This window comes from Gopherus evgoodei, chromosome 6, assembly GCF_007399415.2.
Source record: "Gopherus evgoodei ecotype Sinaloan lineage chromosome 6, rGopEvg1_v1.p, whole genome shotgun sequence".
NCBI lineage: Eukaryota > Metazoa > Chordata > Testudines > Testudinidae > Gopherus > Gopherus evgoodei.
The window spans coordinates 110,692,727-110,709,281 of NC_044327.1; the positions used below are offsets into that span (position 1 = coordinate 110,692,727).

At 42.9% G+C, this 16,555-nt stretch overlaps 1 protein-coding gene across 1 annotated transcript in view; it reads right to left on the reverse strand.

Annotated features, from left to right (window-relative positions):
- The window catches only part of SLC1A3 (solute carrier family 1 member 3), an 82,185-nt gene that overhangs the window by 40,842 nt on the left and 24,788 nt on the right, over positions 1 to 16,555 (reverse strand). Inside the window, exon 3 of the mRNA XM_030567187.1 lies at positions 15,844 to 15,981. Within this exon, the coding sequence (XP_030423047.1) occupies positions 15,844 to 15,981 (138 nt within the window). The remainder of the gene's footprint in view (positions 1 to 15,843; positions 15,982 to 16,555) is intronic.

A 16,555-nucleotide genomic window follows, 5' to 3' on the forward strand; every position in this document is an offset into this window, starting at 1 on the left:
TGCGGGATTACTATAAAATAGGGCCCTGAACCTGCAAATGTTTACTCACATGCTTCAATTTAACATGCCTGTAAGGCCTAGTCTACACTGGGGGGGGAGAGGGAATATCGATCCAAATTACGCAATTTCAGCTATGTGAATAATGTAGCTGAAGTCAACGTACTTAGATCTATTTACCGCGGTGTCTTCACTATAGTGAGTCAACTCCTGCCGCTCCTGTCAACTCTGCCTGCGCCTCTCACTGAGCTGGAGCACAGGAGTTGACGGGAGAGCACTCGGGGATCGATTTATTGTGTCTAGACTAGACGCGATAAGTCGATCCCTGCTGAATCGATCACTGCCACCCATCCAGACATACTCTAAGTGTTTTCAGGATCATGGCCTGGGATAGTCCATAAAATTTAAAACAAACAACATACATACATATATAGTACACTATAATCACACACCCTGTTTCATATATCAATGAGAACAGACCTTTGAAATCATCTTTACTGTTGCTGAGTTCAAGTGTCCAAAAAAAAAAAAAATCACTGGAACATTTTTTTTCCAGATAATTAGCATTTAGTTTGGTGACTCTTTAAGTATTTATTTAACCAGTGATCCTCCTAGAGGCTCATGTATGTGGCTTTTTCATGTACCACATGCAGCTCTTGTCAAATCCACATTTGTTTGGGCTTCTTTCACTCTGCTTGAGATCAAGCAGAATAAGAAATATACTGAGCCTCTTCCTGTACTCAGTCACAACCATTTAGCTGAAGAATAACTCTACTGAAGTAAATGGGGTAATGGTGGTGCAAAACTGGCACTCTTTTTCTTCTAGCATTTGCACTGCTTGCCAAGTCACCTGCTAGCACCTTCATCAGCAGAATGAAGGGCCCTAAGGCCACCGTGACATCTTGACACTTGTTGACAACATGCAACATTGACTAATGGAGCCTGCATTGACAAAGTGGGTTGTTGCACGGACCATATACATAGAGGTTAGCTGTGCATATTCCTTGGCCAGTTCGGAACCTGTTCAGCAGAGTCCAAAGGTGACGTGGCAGGTAGAATCCTGGTGGTCAAGTGGTTGGATCAGTGGCAAGGAAACATTCCAAAGGTCTTTAGCTGACCACTCATCATGCCATAGGGTTGCTGCTGACAGATTCATGTTTGGCAGTTGAGACCACAATGGACACCTTAATGTAAGTCATGCTCGGGGGTGACTGAAAATGTCCTTGTACAGTGAGAGACCTGGATTGGCACATAACTTTTCTACCACTCTGACTGTAGACACTGTGATGAATGTGTGGAGGAGCTTTGTCACTCAGAATTGGTAGCCATGGGATAGGAGTGGCGCGTGGGTGCCTTCAATAACATGCATGATTGAGTTCAATTCAACATCTACCAATTTACTGTAAGGTGAATGATGCCACACAGGGGCACAGTCTTCCACTGAGGAATAGCACAGTGCTAGAGCTGCTGTGTGAAGTGTCTATGTGCTTGCACCCCATGTTGAACTGGCTAATTTGCTGATTAGATTATTCCTGGTCCTGACTTTGGTAACAGTCTTTTTTAGATGATAGTGGAAAGTCAAAGAGCAGTCCAATGTGACACCAAGGTAGACCGGTTTTGCCTTATGTTTCAGTTATTTTCTGTTGAGGAAGATGTCTAACTCATGCTTGTATTGTGGAGTTGGACGAGAAACTGTCTTGGTCCCACTTGGTTGAAGGTGCCAACTGCTATAGTAGGCTGCCACCTTGGTCAGGTTGGCATTCAAGATGTTCTCCAATTTGGTGAAAGAGTGCCACTGAATATTGTAGCAGATGTCATCTGCATAGATAAACTTGCATGACTGAGTCAGTGGCAGGTCATTTGTGTACAGATTGAACAGATGGGCACAAGCACAGAGCCTTGGGGTAAGGAACTGGATTGTGTTCTCCATGCACTTGTTCTAGCACCCATATATACATGAAAATGCCTGTCATGAAGTAGAAGTTCAACTATGTCCATCACGTATGCTGGGAGAGCTCTTGACACTTTTACCAGAAGACCAGTGTGTCATACTATATCATAGGCCTCTGTCAGATCCAAGAAAACAGCTCCTGTCTTCAAGTTCTGTTGAAATCCATTTACTATATATGTAGTGAGGGCTAGGACTTGGTCACATACTCTTTGACCCTTCTGGAAGCCGGCTTGATTGACACTGAGAATTGTCCCCACTTCTGGAGATATAAGGACTTTAAAGATGACAGATAGTGATGGGTAGCTTACCGCATTGTGTAGGGACTCGTTGAGTTTTAGAAGAGCGCTCACTTTTGACATCTTCCAGAGGCTTGGAAGCATGGGCAGTGGGTATAAGAGGCCAGGAGAGGCTCCCCAAACAGCTGGCCCACCACCTTTGGAATGCACTGCTGGTGAAAGGGAGCTCTGGCTGCAGTATTGCCTGGGCTCTGCCCTGAGGCCCTGTTCCCACTTGTCCTCTTTCCACTCAGGGGAGGCTCTAGGCATTTTGCCGCCCCAAGCACAGCAGGCAGGCTGCCTTCGGCGGATTGCCTGCAGAGGGTCCGCTGGTCCTGGGAAGCCACAGGACCAGTGGACCCTCTGCAGGCACGCCTGAAGGAGGTCCTGGGAAGCTGAGGGACCAGCGGACCCTCCACAGGGAAGCTGCTGAAGGCAGCCTGCCTACCGCCCTCGCGGCGACCGGCAGAGCACCCCCAGTGGCTTGTCGCCCCAAGCACACGCTTGGTGTGCTGGGTCCTGGAGCCACCCCTGTATCCACTGAGACCCTGCCCTCTTTGCATCTTTCCGTCCCCACTCCACCCACATGGGGGCCTTGTAGGAGCGGGTGAAGAGGCGCCTGTGAATGGTGAGCAGCCGCTGACTGGCAGGCAGGCAGGAGCTTAGAGGAGGGGGCAAAGATGGAGGGGGTGAAGAGGCATGAGCAGTGGGCAAAGGGGCCTCAGGGGAAGGGGCCAAACAGGGCTGGGGACGGAGCATGGGTGCAGCTTTGGAGGGAGGAGGCAGAGCATGGGTGGGGCCATGCTCAGGAACACGCAGCCTCCCCAAATGGAGTCACACACGGCCTAGGCTTGGCAGGCTACCCGCATTAACAACCCGTGTCAGGAATTTGGATAACCATTGATGGGTGTTGATGCCAAGATGTTTCAGAAATTCTGGCAAAATATTGTCAAATCCCTCCACCATTCTGGGGTTTTATGTTCCTCAGTAGAATTCTTACACATAATTCTAGCCATAGCTAAAGTTATGCCCCATCCTACTCCTCCCTGCCCATTTTGGAAGTCTTTCAAATCCCATTCAAATCCCAAATGCTGCTGGCCCTAGAGTACATTTCAAATTCCATCAAATCTCATCCTTTTTTTTTTTTTTTTTTTTTTTTGAAGAAGTTCAGGTGTCGCTGACCCGATCATCTCCTTTTCTCCTTCCTTTCTTCTCCACTCATCACCAGGACACAATGATTTCTGTAATATGGCTTTCAGTGGTATATACTTTTTCTACCTTCGTCAATTTTGCCACTTAAACATATTCAAGAAACTGCCCATAAGCAAATAAATTTCCAGTATTTCTTTCAATCTGCCTATAATTCTGTTTGTATTTAAAGTCAGTGCTTTGGAAGTATATGGCCACTGAGTGATGGGACAGCACCCCCACTCATGCCAGCTTGCTTTGACTGAGATCTTGGGCCGTTTGTTAATTTCCAAATATTTCAGTACTAGTGCTTTTTGGATTCCTTTTTTAATTCTCCAAAGCTTTTATCTTGCCATTTTCTACCATTGTCAAGCACCACTCTGAGTGAAACACTTGTGACAAATTAGGGTCATCTTGGGATTTTCATTACATCATCATTAAAGTTCAGCACCTCCACACCATGCACAGTACTGCACAAGTCAAGGGGTGCATTGTAGGATTTTGGGGGTTTTGCCTGTCTCTGCTGAAGACAGATTACCAGAGTTGATGCAACTATTGATCTGAACAGGTATTGCAAACCTCGTGTTCTCATGTAATTTTGCCCATGGAGTTTCATCCTTCTGACTTCTGTTTCCATGGAAATGAGGTCCAAAGGGTTGCTTATACCCAGCAGGCAGTCTAGCAGCTGAGTGTAAGAAGTCTTCTTGGTAGATCTCAGCTGCTGATTGTCAACTCAAAGCTGCTGTAGAAGTGCCAGTTTGCAAAGAAATTGCTACAGAGCATGGACCCAGTCCTAGCAAGCTTACTTCACATGGGTTGTTCTTAGTCCCACAAATAGTCCCATTTAAATACAGATTGGGAGTGGGTCCTTTACAAACAAAAAGATTTGTATTGCCAGACTTTTACCTGGCTTCAATTTTGTGCAAATGCAGACATTTCTCTGTGTGCACAAATGAGCATTAGGCTAGTCAGATCAAGTAGTACAATTGTCCAGTTATGCAAACTGCATGAGTAAATGCTTGTGCACATACAGAAATGTATATGCCCCTAAAATATACAAGAGCACAAAACAGAAGTTGCCTGACAACTTGGTTTCTACAACTGTGGAATACTTGGGAATATACTGATATTGCAGCGGTGGGGTAGGTGGAAGTTAAAAGTATAAATATCCTATGTTTGTTTTCTTAACACATTTTAAAACAATTATATTAATTTACAATGTGTTTAAAAAATGAATCCCCTCTAAGTTGGACAATTTTTGTGGAAACTGACATCTAGTGTTGTATTGGGGGAGATTTAGTGTGGCTTAATAGACTGTAGGCTTGGGTGTCTGCTATAGTTTCAGACCTTATGTCATTGATTACTTGTGGTGTCAGTGGGCTGATTAAGCTTACTTTATAAAGTAGGCAGAAAACACAAAACATATTGGGATACTCAAAGGAAGGGTTAGTTGTAGGGTCAGATCCTGCTCTTAGAGCTGGGTTAAAAACCCTGCAGAAAGCCTATGAGTTTCAGGCCCTAAGACACCACTGTAAATCTGGGGTAGATCTGGTAAAGGCATTAATTAAAATCAGAATTTGACTCAAAGGGATTTTTTTCTGCTCTCACTCCCTTCTTAGCAATAGTGGGTCACAAGATTAGCATTAAGGGGCTTTGTAGAAGGATGTTAAAGAAGACTGGAAGAGCACCAGGGATGGCATGCTAAAATACCAAAGTTAAGAGTGAAATGATGAAACAGTGAGGAGTGAGACAGGATTCACTAGTGGAATGACTTTAATTGGGACTTCTGAGGCAGCAGTTTGGCAGCTGGGGTTGCTGATGAATGAGAGCAGAGATGTAGGCAGAGGTCGAGTTTTGAAGGGCTTTGTAGGAGAGAAAATTATGTTTTGTATTCTCTGATTCCAAATGCAAGAAATCAAATTATTTGAATAATCTTAAATGTATAGATTAGCACCAAGATTCAGATGTCCAGAATACTTTCCAACCGGATATTGATAGAGGTACATATTGGGGGAGATTCTACACAACACAGGTATTCCTACACCCTGGAAATTCTCAGCTGGCTGATCAAGCCAACTTTTTACATGAGCAGCACAGTACAAGGAGTTTTCACTGGGGTCAGAATCTGACCCAATATTTTAAATTCTAAAACCTATGACATTCCAGAAGGCTCTAAATGATGGAATTTTTGTCTTTCCTCTTCCTAGATGGGACCAGTATGTAGATCATAAAACAATATTAGTTTCAAAGAGATAATTCGTTTCAGTAGAACTTGCAAACATTCCACATGCTGAAGCAAAATAGACAAAATAAACAGCTCTTATAATATTCTGATAAGTAAACAATTGGATTTCTCTCCCAGGTATTTTATTTCTCAGTTGACTCTGTACTTAGATATTAGAGCTTTTTAGAGCCTACAAAAGAAATGTGAGAAATCTGTGAAACATATCACTCTTATGACCTACTGTATAGGGCAAAATATTGCCCAGGTGTTTCTCAGTTTTCGTATATGTACTATATGAGCTGGAGCAAGAATGTTAGCTTCTCTTAACCTGAGACATAGAAGGCCAGGACAGACTGGTGCTCCAATACTTTTAAATTCCATCTCTGCTCTCAGTACCCGAACTGCTGCACATGCAGTATACAGAGCCAATGGTCTCCTCCACAAAGATGCATGGAAGGAACTTTATTCCTTCATGTAAGAGGAGGAATGTTGGCTGCATGGCCCTTGATCTCCCTCCCTGAAACTCTGTGGATGCCATTCCACTGATGCTCCTGGAACTGGATGTTTATGGAGTTTTGGAGCAGGCACTAGTTTCTGTTCAATCTGTGGATTTATATATGGAAATCAAGGAGGGAGATAAAATCTGTTTTAAAGCATTATTAACTGTTTTTGCTGAGACTAAGTAGACGGAGGGGCCCTCAGCAAATGTTAGCATGATTTCTCCAAGGAGACTTGTTGCCAGGTGGAGAGAGTACCATCAGAGCTCTATAAAAGGGTAGAAATTCATGCAGCATAGCTCCTGTCTCCACAGATTTGGGGTAGAGGGAAGATTCGTTGCCTTCCTTGTTTGATGGAATGATTCCTAGAAAACTTCACAAGGTGAACATCCTGGAGTTTTCTGCCGCCTCTAGCAAGGATGTTACCGCTTAGGGAGGGGAGAATCTGTTCCTTTACGTTGTCTACTAATACTCATGTCCATGTGTTAGAAAAGGATATTTGACTGTCAGAATTATTAAAAAATTACTAGAGGACTGTCACAGTGCACCTCCATCACTACCTGGCGAACCACACTTCCTAGCCAGTTCAGGTAGTTTCACAGTTACAAACACACACTGAGGTTTTTTTTCTTACACAGTAACACGGTACAGTACAGATTTACAGCAAGGGTAGGCTTCCCTGCAGCCCTCACGCCTCAGCCCTTGCTCATTCTCTGAGCCTCCTTCTGAGCTACCCCTTGCTTCCTGTTTCATCCATTTATATTCTCTCAATTACCTTATTAGCTCAGTGATTGCCACCCAAGTGCTTTGAATACCCCAACAGAAAGCCTATAATTAATTCCAGCTGGGTCTGCAGCCTTCTTCAGACTTCAGCAATGTCAGTGTCAAGGTGCTGCTGATAGTGCCCTGTTACACACCTCCCCTTCTTTCACCGAGGCCTTTTCTTGCCTCTGAAAGAGGTCTTCTTCACTGCTCACGCATTTCCCTCTTTTTGGGGTTGGGATTCTACTCAGAGTGTTAGTGTCCTTTGGGGATAGCTCTTCATGGACTACCGGTGAGGGTCTCCTGCCTTCCATCCACAAGAAGTACACTTTGACAATGGAGATTATCCCTACAGCTCTGCCTCAGCCCATAGGTCATCACACCAGTCACATCTCCCAAATCTTTGCTCCAGTTTACTTGGCTCTGGGTTTATATCTATCCACATGGACTGTTCCTCTAGGGCCATCATTCTCGGATCCCTCTCTTCTCCTGCCTTATCTTTCCCCTGGTTTGGGAATGCCAGGGTAGGTTGGCCCACCAAAGCTTCCTTGTTAGGAACCCAACCCCCCTCAATTCAGCTTGTTCTTTGGGGGCGTGGGGAAGGTCAGCTGAGCCTCCACCCTCTTTGGCCTCTAGGTGTCACTGCTTTGTCACCTTGGCTTCACTGTTCTCACATTTTTCTCATCCCCCTCAAGTCCTCCAGTGTATCACCTCTTTCTGAGCCTGTTTTCTTATGTCTAGGGTTATCACACACTGGACCTGGAGGACTCCTGGAGGGTGTACACTCATGAGCTTTTCATGCTGACCCACCAGTTGGGGTCCCTTCTCCCACTTTCTACCCTTTCTACATAAGAGGAATGGTGTCCAATCAGTTCCTAGCGTTACTATCCCTACTCATTGCCATCTAAACTTCCCTGCCACTTCCAAGGGGATAAAGGCCATGGGATAAATGCTCTTTTCCCCATGTATACAATAGATCATTACCATTGCCCTCACCTGTGCCACTGCTGTCTTACCAGGGCACTCCATAGACTCAGACTCAGACTCTAGGACTGGAAGGGACCTCGAGAGGTCATCGAGTCCAGTCCCCTGCCCTCATGGTAGGACCAAATACTGTCTAGACCATCCCTAATAGACATTTATCTAACCTACTCTTAAATATCTCTAGAGATGGAGATTCCACAACTTCCCTAGGCAATCTATTCCAGTGTTTAACTACCCTGACAATTAGGAACTTTTTCCTAATGTCCAACCTAAATCTCCCTTGCTGCAGTTTAAGCCATTGCTTCTTGTTCTATCATTGGAGGCTAAGGTGAACAAGTTTTCTCCCTCCTCCTGATGACACCCTTTTAGATACCTGAAAACTGCTATCATGTCCCCTCTCAGTCTTCTCTTTTCCAAACTAAACAAACCCAATTGTTTCAGCCTTCCTTCATAGGTCATGTTCTCAAGACCTTTAATCATTCTTGTTGCTCTTCTCTGGACCCTCTCCAATTTCTCCACATCTTTCTTGAAATGCGGTGCCCAGAACTGGACACAATACTCCAGTTGAGGCCTAACCAGCGCAGAGTAAAGCGGAAGAATGACTTCTCATGTCTTGTTTACAACACACCTGTTAATGCATCCCAGAATCATGTTTGCTTTTTTGCAACAGTATCACACTGTTGAGTCATATTAAGCTTGTGGTCCACTATGACCCCTAGATCTCTTTCTGCCATACTCCTTCCTAGACAGTCTCTTCCCATTCTGTATGTGTGAAACTGATTGTTCCTTCCTAAGTGGAGCACTTTGCATTTATCTTTATTGAACTTCATCCTGTTTACCTCAGACCATTTCTCCAATTTGTCCAGATCATTTTGAATTTTGACCCTGTCCTCCAAAGCAGTTGCAATCCCTCCCAGTTTGGTATCGTCCGCAAACTTAATAAGCGTACTTACAAGGGAACATGCTGCCACTGAATCAACACCACCCCTTGTCGTTCTTCTGCCTACTTTGATAGAAATTGTTCTTATCCCAAGTCCCATTTTTACACCTGTCCACTCTCAGAACCTATAGTCCATGTAGGGACAGTCACTCTTTGTGTCCTTTGCCCCCACACTGGTAGCAGACTACTGCATGGGCATCTGAGGCACCATTGCTTGCTCCCCGCGTTCCCTTCTTGTGCTTCGCTGTATGAGATTCTTCCGCCTTCCTTTCCCCACCTTTGGTCATTGGGGTACACAGCCCTTTTTGCAGAAAAGCCACTTCCATAAACTCTTCTGTTAATGTCACCTCTGCCTCTAATGATTCTGGCTGATGCCTGAACCCAATCCCTTGTCATCTCAAGGAGGCTCTGTATAAGCTGCTCCAAAATAATGGAGTCAATTAGGGCCTCAGTGTCCTGCCTATCCAGCTGCAACCACCAAGTGGTCCCCGCTGACAATTTCTGCACAAAGGCCCTGGGACACATCCTGCTTTTCCATCTGGCTGTCCTGAATTTTTGGTGGTATTTCTCAGCTGACAGGCCAATCCTGTTCAAAATAGCAGCCTTCAGTGTATCATAGTCTTTGGCCTGGTATTCGCTCAGGGCCACATAGGCTTCCTGAGCCTCACTGGCCAAATGAGAGCCTAGCCAAAGTGCCCATATACCCTTGTCCACTCTGGCGCTAGTAGCTACCCACTCAAAGGTTAATAAAAAAGCATTGGGGCCATAATCACCATTCAGTCTCCAGTCCCCTGCAGGAGCAGTTGCTGTACCTCAGCTGCTCCTTGATGAATTCTTGCAACGTTTACAGCTGCTCTGCCTGCCAACTCAGAAGTGCTTGCCTCTCCGCCTGCTGGGTCTGCTGCATCTCCTTTTATTGTTCCACTAGCAAGTGCAGTATCTTGTCCATGGTGCCTGGATCTCCTGCCTTCACTCAGCAGGCTTACAGCAAGGGTAGGCTTCCCTATAGCCCTCAGCCCAGGCTGACCCTCTGAGCCTCCTTCTGAGCCTCTTGCTTCCTGTTTCTTCCACTTATATTCTGCCAGTTAGGTGATTGCTATCCAGGTGCTCACAATCCCCCAACAGAAAGTGCATAATTGCCTCCAGCTGGGCCTGCAGCTTTCTTTAGGCAATGTCAGTGATCAGGGTGCTGCTGATAGTGCCCAGGAAAGGTATCATCCATAGGATCTACTGGAGTGGAGTTTAATCCAGTTACACTTTATAGGCATATTTACTGCCTGATGCCAAAGGTAATGTTATCAAAACTAAATTAATACATATGATGCGTGATTGTCTAATGGCTCCTTTCTAGAATAATGTCTTTAGACAAATGGAATTAATAAAAGAAACCAGTTTGGACAGAGATGCAGCAGACCTAGTACTAAGATACACCAGGACAAATTCTCTGTCATAAATAGGTATAACTCCATTGATGTCCATGGAGTTTTGTTTCTTTACACTAGCACAGAAAATAGCCCATCAACTTTAGATCATTTGAGTAATGCAAAATGAGAGCTCCTGAGCATCATGAAATTATAACAATAAACTGCAAAACCAAAACCACACCACATACTGATATATGAATTGTTGTCTACTGTACAGTGAAATGTGAATGCTTCTTTTTTTTAACTTGAATAATATGAACATAAAATCTTATGTGCCAAACCATTTGAGAGCATTCTACCTGTTTGCTCATCACATTTGTTCAGGTAGTCAATTTGTTTTGGAATTTGGGTACTGCTAACAGCAATCAAGATGATTTACGTATGCTTGTGTAACCTTTCCATACCCAATCTTCTACACTGCATTGTTACAAAAGTATCTTGGGGTTAAGAGAATTCAACAGCATTTGGAGAGACATTTTGATCTTGTGGAGAGGGCAGTGGGACTGGGAATCAGGAGATTTGGTTCTATTTTCAGTTTTGCCATTGACCTGCTGTGTAATGTCAGGCAGTCTCTTCACCTCTCTGTACGTCTGTTACCACTCCGCATTTGTTTGTCTTATGTACTTAGATGGTAAGTTCTTTTGGGGCAGGACTGGCCTTCAGTACTTGCTTGTGCAATGCCTAGCACGATGAGGCCCAGGTTTTGGTTGGAGCCCCTAAGCTCTACTATAACATAAACAATAAATAATACTAAGTGTTAGTGAAAGATTGTGAAGAGTTAGGCATGCTGTTTAAATCTACAAGTGTCATTCCTTCTTTAGATAGTCATATTGCTATTGCATGTCTCCTGGTATCTGGACACTAGGGTGACCAGATAGCAAGTGTGAAAAATTGGGACAGGGAATTGAGGATAATAGGTGCCTATATAAGACAAAGCCCTGAATATTAGGATTGTCTCTATAAAATCGGAACATCTGGTTACCTTACTAGGCCCACTCATTGCCACCCGTGTGTCCAGGATAGGATACTTCAACATGGGAGGAAAGGGAAATCTATGAAGAAGATGCTTGGAAGCCCATGGTAGCAGAGGACCAGTTCCCAAAATACTGTTTGTGATCTTGCCTTGAAGTTACCAAACAGCCAAAGAGTCATAACCTGGTTTGTCTTGATTGCTTCTTGTTGGCTGTTCTTTCACAGTTGAAGAAAGGAAAAACAAAGTTTTTACATGTTCATTTTGTCTAGTTCTTTCCTCATGCTGTGATTTTGTGGGGCAAATAGAAGAGAGTTCAAGATACACTTAAAGTGTCTTGGGAGGGTGAGGAATGGAAGGAAACTGTTCTGACCATCACAATCTACAATTTGGAAATGCTTGTTAGCAGATCCTTTATATGTAATTATAAGAAATTGTATGTGGCTCATTAAGGGCAAATGACTACAGTGAAACCATACCTCACTATGACACCATTGCACATTGAATAATTGTCTCTCTGTTTGAAATACTCAGACAAATCTTGTAGGGCAAAGTTTAAAGCTTGATATTTCAATGTTTGCATTTTAATTGCATGGTGATCCTGATGTAATGTCTCAAATGTTGGTACATAATCCTCAAAAAGTAATGCAAGACTAATGAACCTTGCAAAGTATATGGTCAATAAAATTGCTTCTAATAAATCCATATATGCTCATTTCTATTAAATATTGTAATAGCCAAAGAACAGAAGGCTCTGAATTGTTTCTTTTGGAAAAAGACCAAAACAGTCTCTGGATGTGAATGTGCACCCAATATGTTGTTTTCAACCTTTGAAGTTTATTCTCCCATGAATGTACATGATTAACTTTCAGAATTATGTATTGACAGATGATTAGAACCCTTCACTTTCTGAATTCATCTATTACCTGTGTAACAGCCAGCAACTATTGCATAATTATGACTTAGTTTTACACTCTTGTAACTTCTTCCACACCTAAGTAATCCTCAACAAAATTAAACAGCCCCAATGTATTCTAGAGTGTATATGGGCAAATAGGTCACCACATACACGTTCTGAGATTGTCCACACATCCAAATATTTTGGTCACACAGAGATAAAAGCTTGCAAAAACCCAGAGCATTATGTTCTGTGAGACCCTCTCCCAAATCTACAAAGAACAAAGGTATACATTCAAAATATTAACAATAACAGCTTCGATTATGTGGTACCAAGACTGGTTTGAAAAGCATTAGGCTTTTAGCTAGTGAGTTACTTATAATACACAATCTGAATTTAATTAAAAATTACATCAGACTATACCTAGAAAGATGATAATCTGTCATTTATAAATTAAATACTTACTGCATACTTACCTGAGTATAACTTGGCACCAAACCCCCACACGTATATGTTTATAAAACCTCTATGCCAACAATTTGCAGAACTATCTGTTTAGACAATGTTGCACCAAATATCTATGTTTATAGTTATTTGTAACAATAGAGCACCAAGTAGTATCACTGCGAAAGTTTAAATCAGTGGTTCTCAATCCAGGGACTGCATGCGGCCCAGTCAGCACACAGCTGTGGCCTATTTGACATTCTCAGAGCCATACAGGTAGTATACATATTGTGTGTATGCAGCCTATATAACACATGGAGAGCTGCATATGTGGCCCACAATGGTAAATAGGTTGAGAACCACTGGTTTAAATTGATAAGAATTGAAAAAATGTGTAAAAATAAACATTGATATTATCCAATGAAATTATAAAAAAATAAAAAATTAATTGTGCCAACTCTAGATATAAGCACTTCCTTGGAGAATAAAATCTTTCCCTTGCGGCCTGTATTCTGCTCTTCTCCCGAGCCTGGTTGAGGTACAGTGGAGTTTTTATATTAAATTAATTATAATTATATTATTTATTACATATTTCATTTATATTTAAAGTGTAGAGCATGGATTAGCCCTACCTCACAGGAGGGCTGTGAGGATAAATATATTGAGGCACTCAGCTCCTATAGTGATAGTGACCATATAAGTACTTTAGATGGGTGGATAGCTTGTCAGTTTTAGCCAAAACCTTTAAATATGGTAATATTAATGCCTCTCATGAAAAGGAGAAGACTGAAAAAAAAGTACAAAGCTCAGAAGAGTGTAACAGAAAAAATATCAGCCATGAAGATCTATAAAACTAGGATTTGCTCATATCAAGTGATGTAAGGTTTTTTCAGAAGACCCTGGGCTGAGGATCCATTTAAAGACTGTTGTTTCACAGAAGCCTCTACTGAGGCCACGGACCTTGTGTAGAGAAGGCTCTATCAGTCTGTCGTTTTTATTTTTTTATTTACACATTTGAAAATAAGACATTGGAAGAAATCCCATGTAGTGATTTGCAAATGTCTTGCCCTGCTGTTCCAGCTCCAACTAGAGTCACGCTCATGCACCCAGCAGGGATATAGGGACACAGGGACTGAGCAGGGTTTTTATTCCTGCAGTGATTCATCCAAGTCACTGGGGATGGTAGTGGTGTTAACACTGAGGGCAGAGGGAGATTGACTCTCCTCTTCTGCCTTCAGTGCCTTCCCATGCTGGTGCACAACAAGCTTGGTGCTGATGGGGAGAAGGAGATGGGAGGAGATGACAGGGAGGTGAAAAGACCAGAGTTTGAGGGGCAATGGAAGGATGGAGGGCAGGTTGGGAGGAAAGGGAGTCAAAGGAAACAGTTCTGTTCCCTAGGGAGATGTACAGCTCAGTTTCTAGTTTCACTTTGGGTCAGACTTTCCACATCTGTATAAGCTACGTACATAGAAACAAACTCCTCTACCTCACTAAAGTTTGTCAAAATAAATACTATCCTAACAGTACATACTTTAGTAATCTAGTTTTTCATTAATAGCTGATATATATGAATATTGTCTCCTGGGCATTATTTCAGAAAAATAAAAGGAGAGCAAAGCTGTGTCCACATCCCTACCTCTACCTCCCTGCTCAAACTGTGGCTCATTGTAGGGAGTTAGCAAAATATTCCCATCCTGGAGGGCGTCTCATTGATGGCCGTTCCATGGCAGGGATTGGGGCCTGGGTCCCTCTGCTCAGCTTCAGGCCAGGCCACCGCTGCTGTTTCCTGTCTGGCTAATGGGGACAGTGGGGTGACGCTGACATCATGGAGATTTGGCGTCTGGTCCAGCCTGTCCCACAGCAGCTCTCACGGGCTTGGGGGGGAGACATCACTGTGCCAGCTGGTGAGGAGCTATGCAAAGTCAGGAAGGGGGGCCACTCCGCCTTTGCTCCATAGCAAAAAGCACCCATAATTCTCTAGCACTTGTGAAGGTGGAGTCTGTGCTCATTTGCTTTCAGAAAAGTTGGTCCTCATGGTAAAAAGTTTAAGAACCACTAGAGAGCACAGGGCAGGGAGCACAGGGCAGGGTAGGGAGGATCAAGTTGGTCAGTTACCTACCCTGTGTGAGAGAGGTGTATGGGAGTGTGTGTTTGTTACCTCTCCCCGTGTGAATCTTAAAGATAAGAAGGTAAATAAAAAGAATCCATCTGTGCAGTATTTCTTTTTAACAAGGTCTCAGTCAACTTGATGTTAATTTGAACATTTGTGCTGCATTGCCATTGAACTCTCTTGAATATGAGTAATTTTACCAGATGTCCCGTATTTAGCATAGGGAAATATGGTCACTCTGTGTATGGATCTTATACCAACAAAGCTAGTGTGGCCTAGTGCTTAGCTTATAAAATGGAGTCATATGTTCTGGGTTCTATTCCTAGCTGTGCAACTGAGTTGTGGTGTAAATTTGGAAAAATTAAACCTCGCTATTCCCCAGTTTCTCGTTCTATTAAATAGGGATAACAATACTTTCCTACCTCACAGGTGTGGTGTTAGCCTTAATTAATGAATGTTCATCCTTGTAAGAAAGTCACTAGAAAAGGACAACACGTTATTTATTTTTATTATTCTCCTCCTCATCTGCAACTTCATCATCACTAGTTTAACTTGCTCCTGGTATTAGTCAATAATGAGATCTTGAGGCTTAGAAGAGCCTATTGGGTGGAAAAGGGAAACCAGAAATGAGGGAGAAGTTCCACAAGTGGTGGAATGGAGGTTGAAGTCTCTTGCACAACAGATACATATTTTCCTGGCCTCCATCCTGCCACTGAACAGACTGGAAGTAGACAAGTATGTGACAGAGGAGTGGCAGAGGTACCTGCCCAAGCTCAGCACAGAGTAATTTAAATCTCCAGTGAGTCTTGGAACAACAGTGGAATACAGACTATGCTCTTACCCTTGATGGCAGTAGGACATTGTGGAAGACAGTTTCTGGGTAGGATGTAAGGGCAAGGAAGAAGAGTACAGTCAACTGCAACTTTATAGTAGATATGTTGTTTTGTGTAGTTACAATGACTTTGGCATTTGAAAAATCCAGTTTTTTGGATCATTTGGCTGTTTTTTGAGTGTGGATCTACTTTTTTGTGAGCAATGCCTCATGTTGTAGGTTAGTATAATTTGTTGTATAGCTTTGCAATGCCATGTTTGTCTAGATTATGGAGTGCACATTCTTTTATCTTTAACATTCACGGAGAGGAGAGAAAACTTTTTAAAAAGTTGATTAGGCTTTTGTACCTGTAACTAAACTGGATACGATGAGTGGTAGGACCAACATCTGCAACATTCTCATCAGTAGTTCTCCTGGAAAGGAAAAGTACTTGACTTCCCGGTAGCTCATTTTGTATTGTCGGAGAGAAAATCCAAGGATTGTGCCTGAAGGAAACAAAAAGCATGACTTACTTTTCTAGCTTAAGCACTAGTAACATAATATGAACATAAATGTGTGTGCAGTAGTTGCCATTAGGTGTCTCAGTGGAACATACAGTGTTTTTATGGACCAGATTCTCATATCCTTACTCACATTGAGTAGTCCCATTGAGGTCAATGGAAATTGCTTCTGAACATGAGTAAGAGTATAAGAAGGTGGTTTATTGTTTGCACTATAATTTTACTTATTTATTGGATTTATAGAAAAGATTTTTCAGTCATTAGGTGCCCAGTTAATGCTCCAGGTCCTTTTATAATATTAAAATACACAATTTCAAATAAAAACCAGTAATGCACTGGTCATACAGCCTGGGGAGAGAAGGAATCTGAGTTACCAGGTCACAAAGCAAGTTATAGAGCCAGCACATTGCTCTGTGGATGGAGCTGTCCTTAAATTCTACTTCAACATGATTGTGATTGTTCTCTTCAGAGGCTATGTGTAGGGGGGGCATGTGCGGGTCAAGCGCTCCCTCAGATTAGCTTGCTGGAGGTAGGGAGGAAGAGGTCTCAGTCGTTCTCT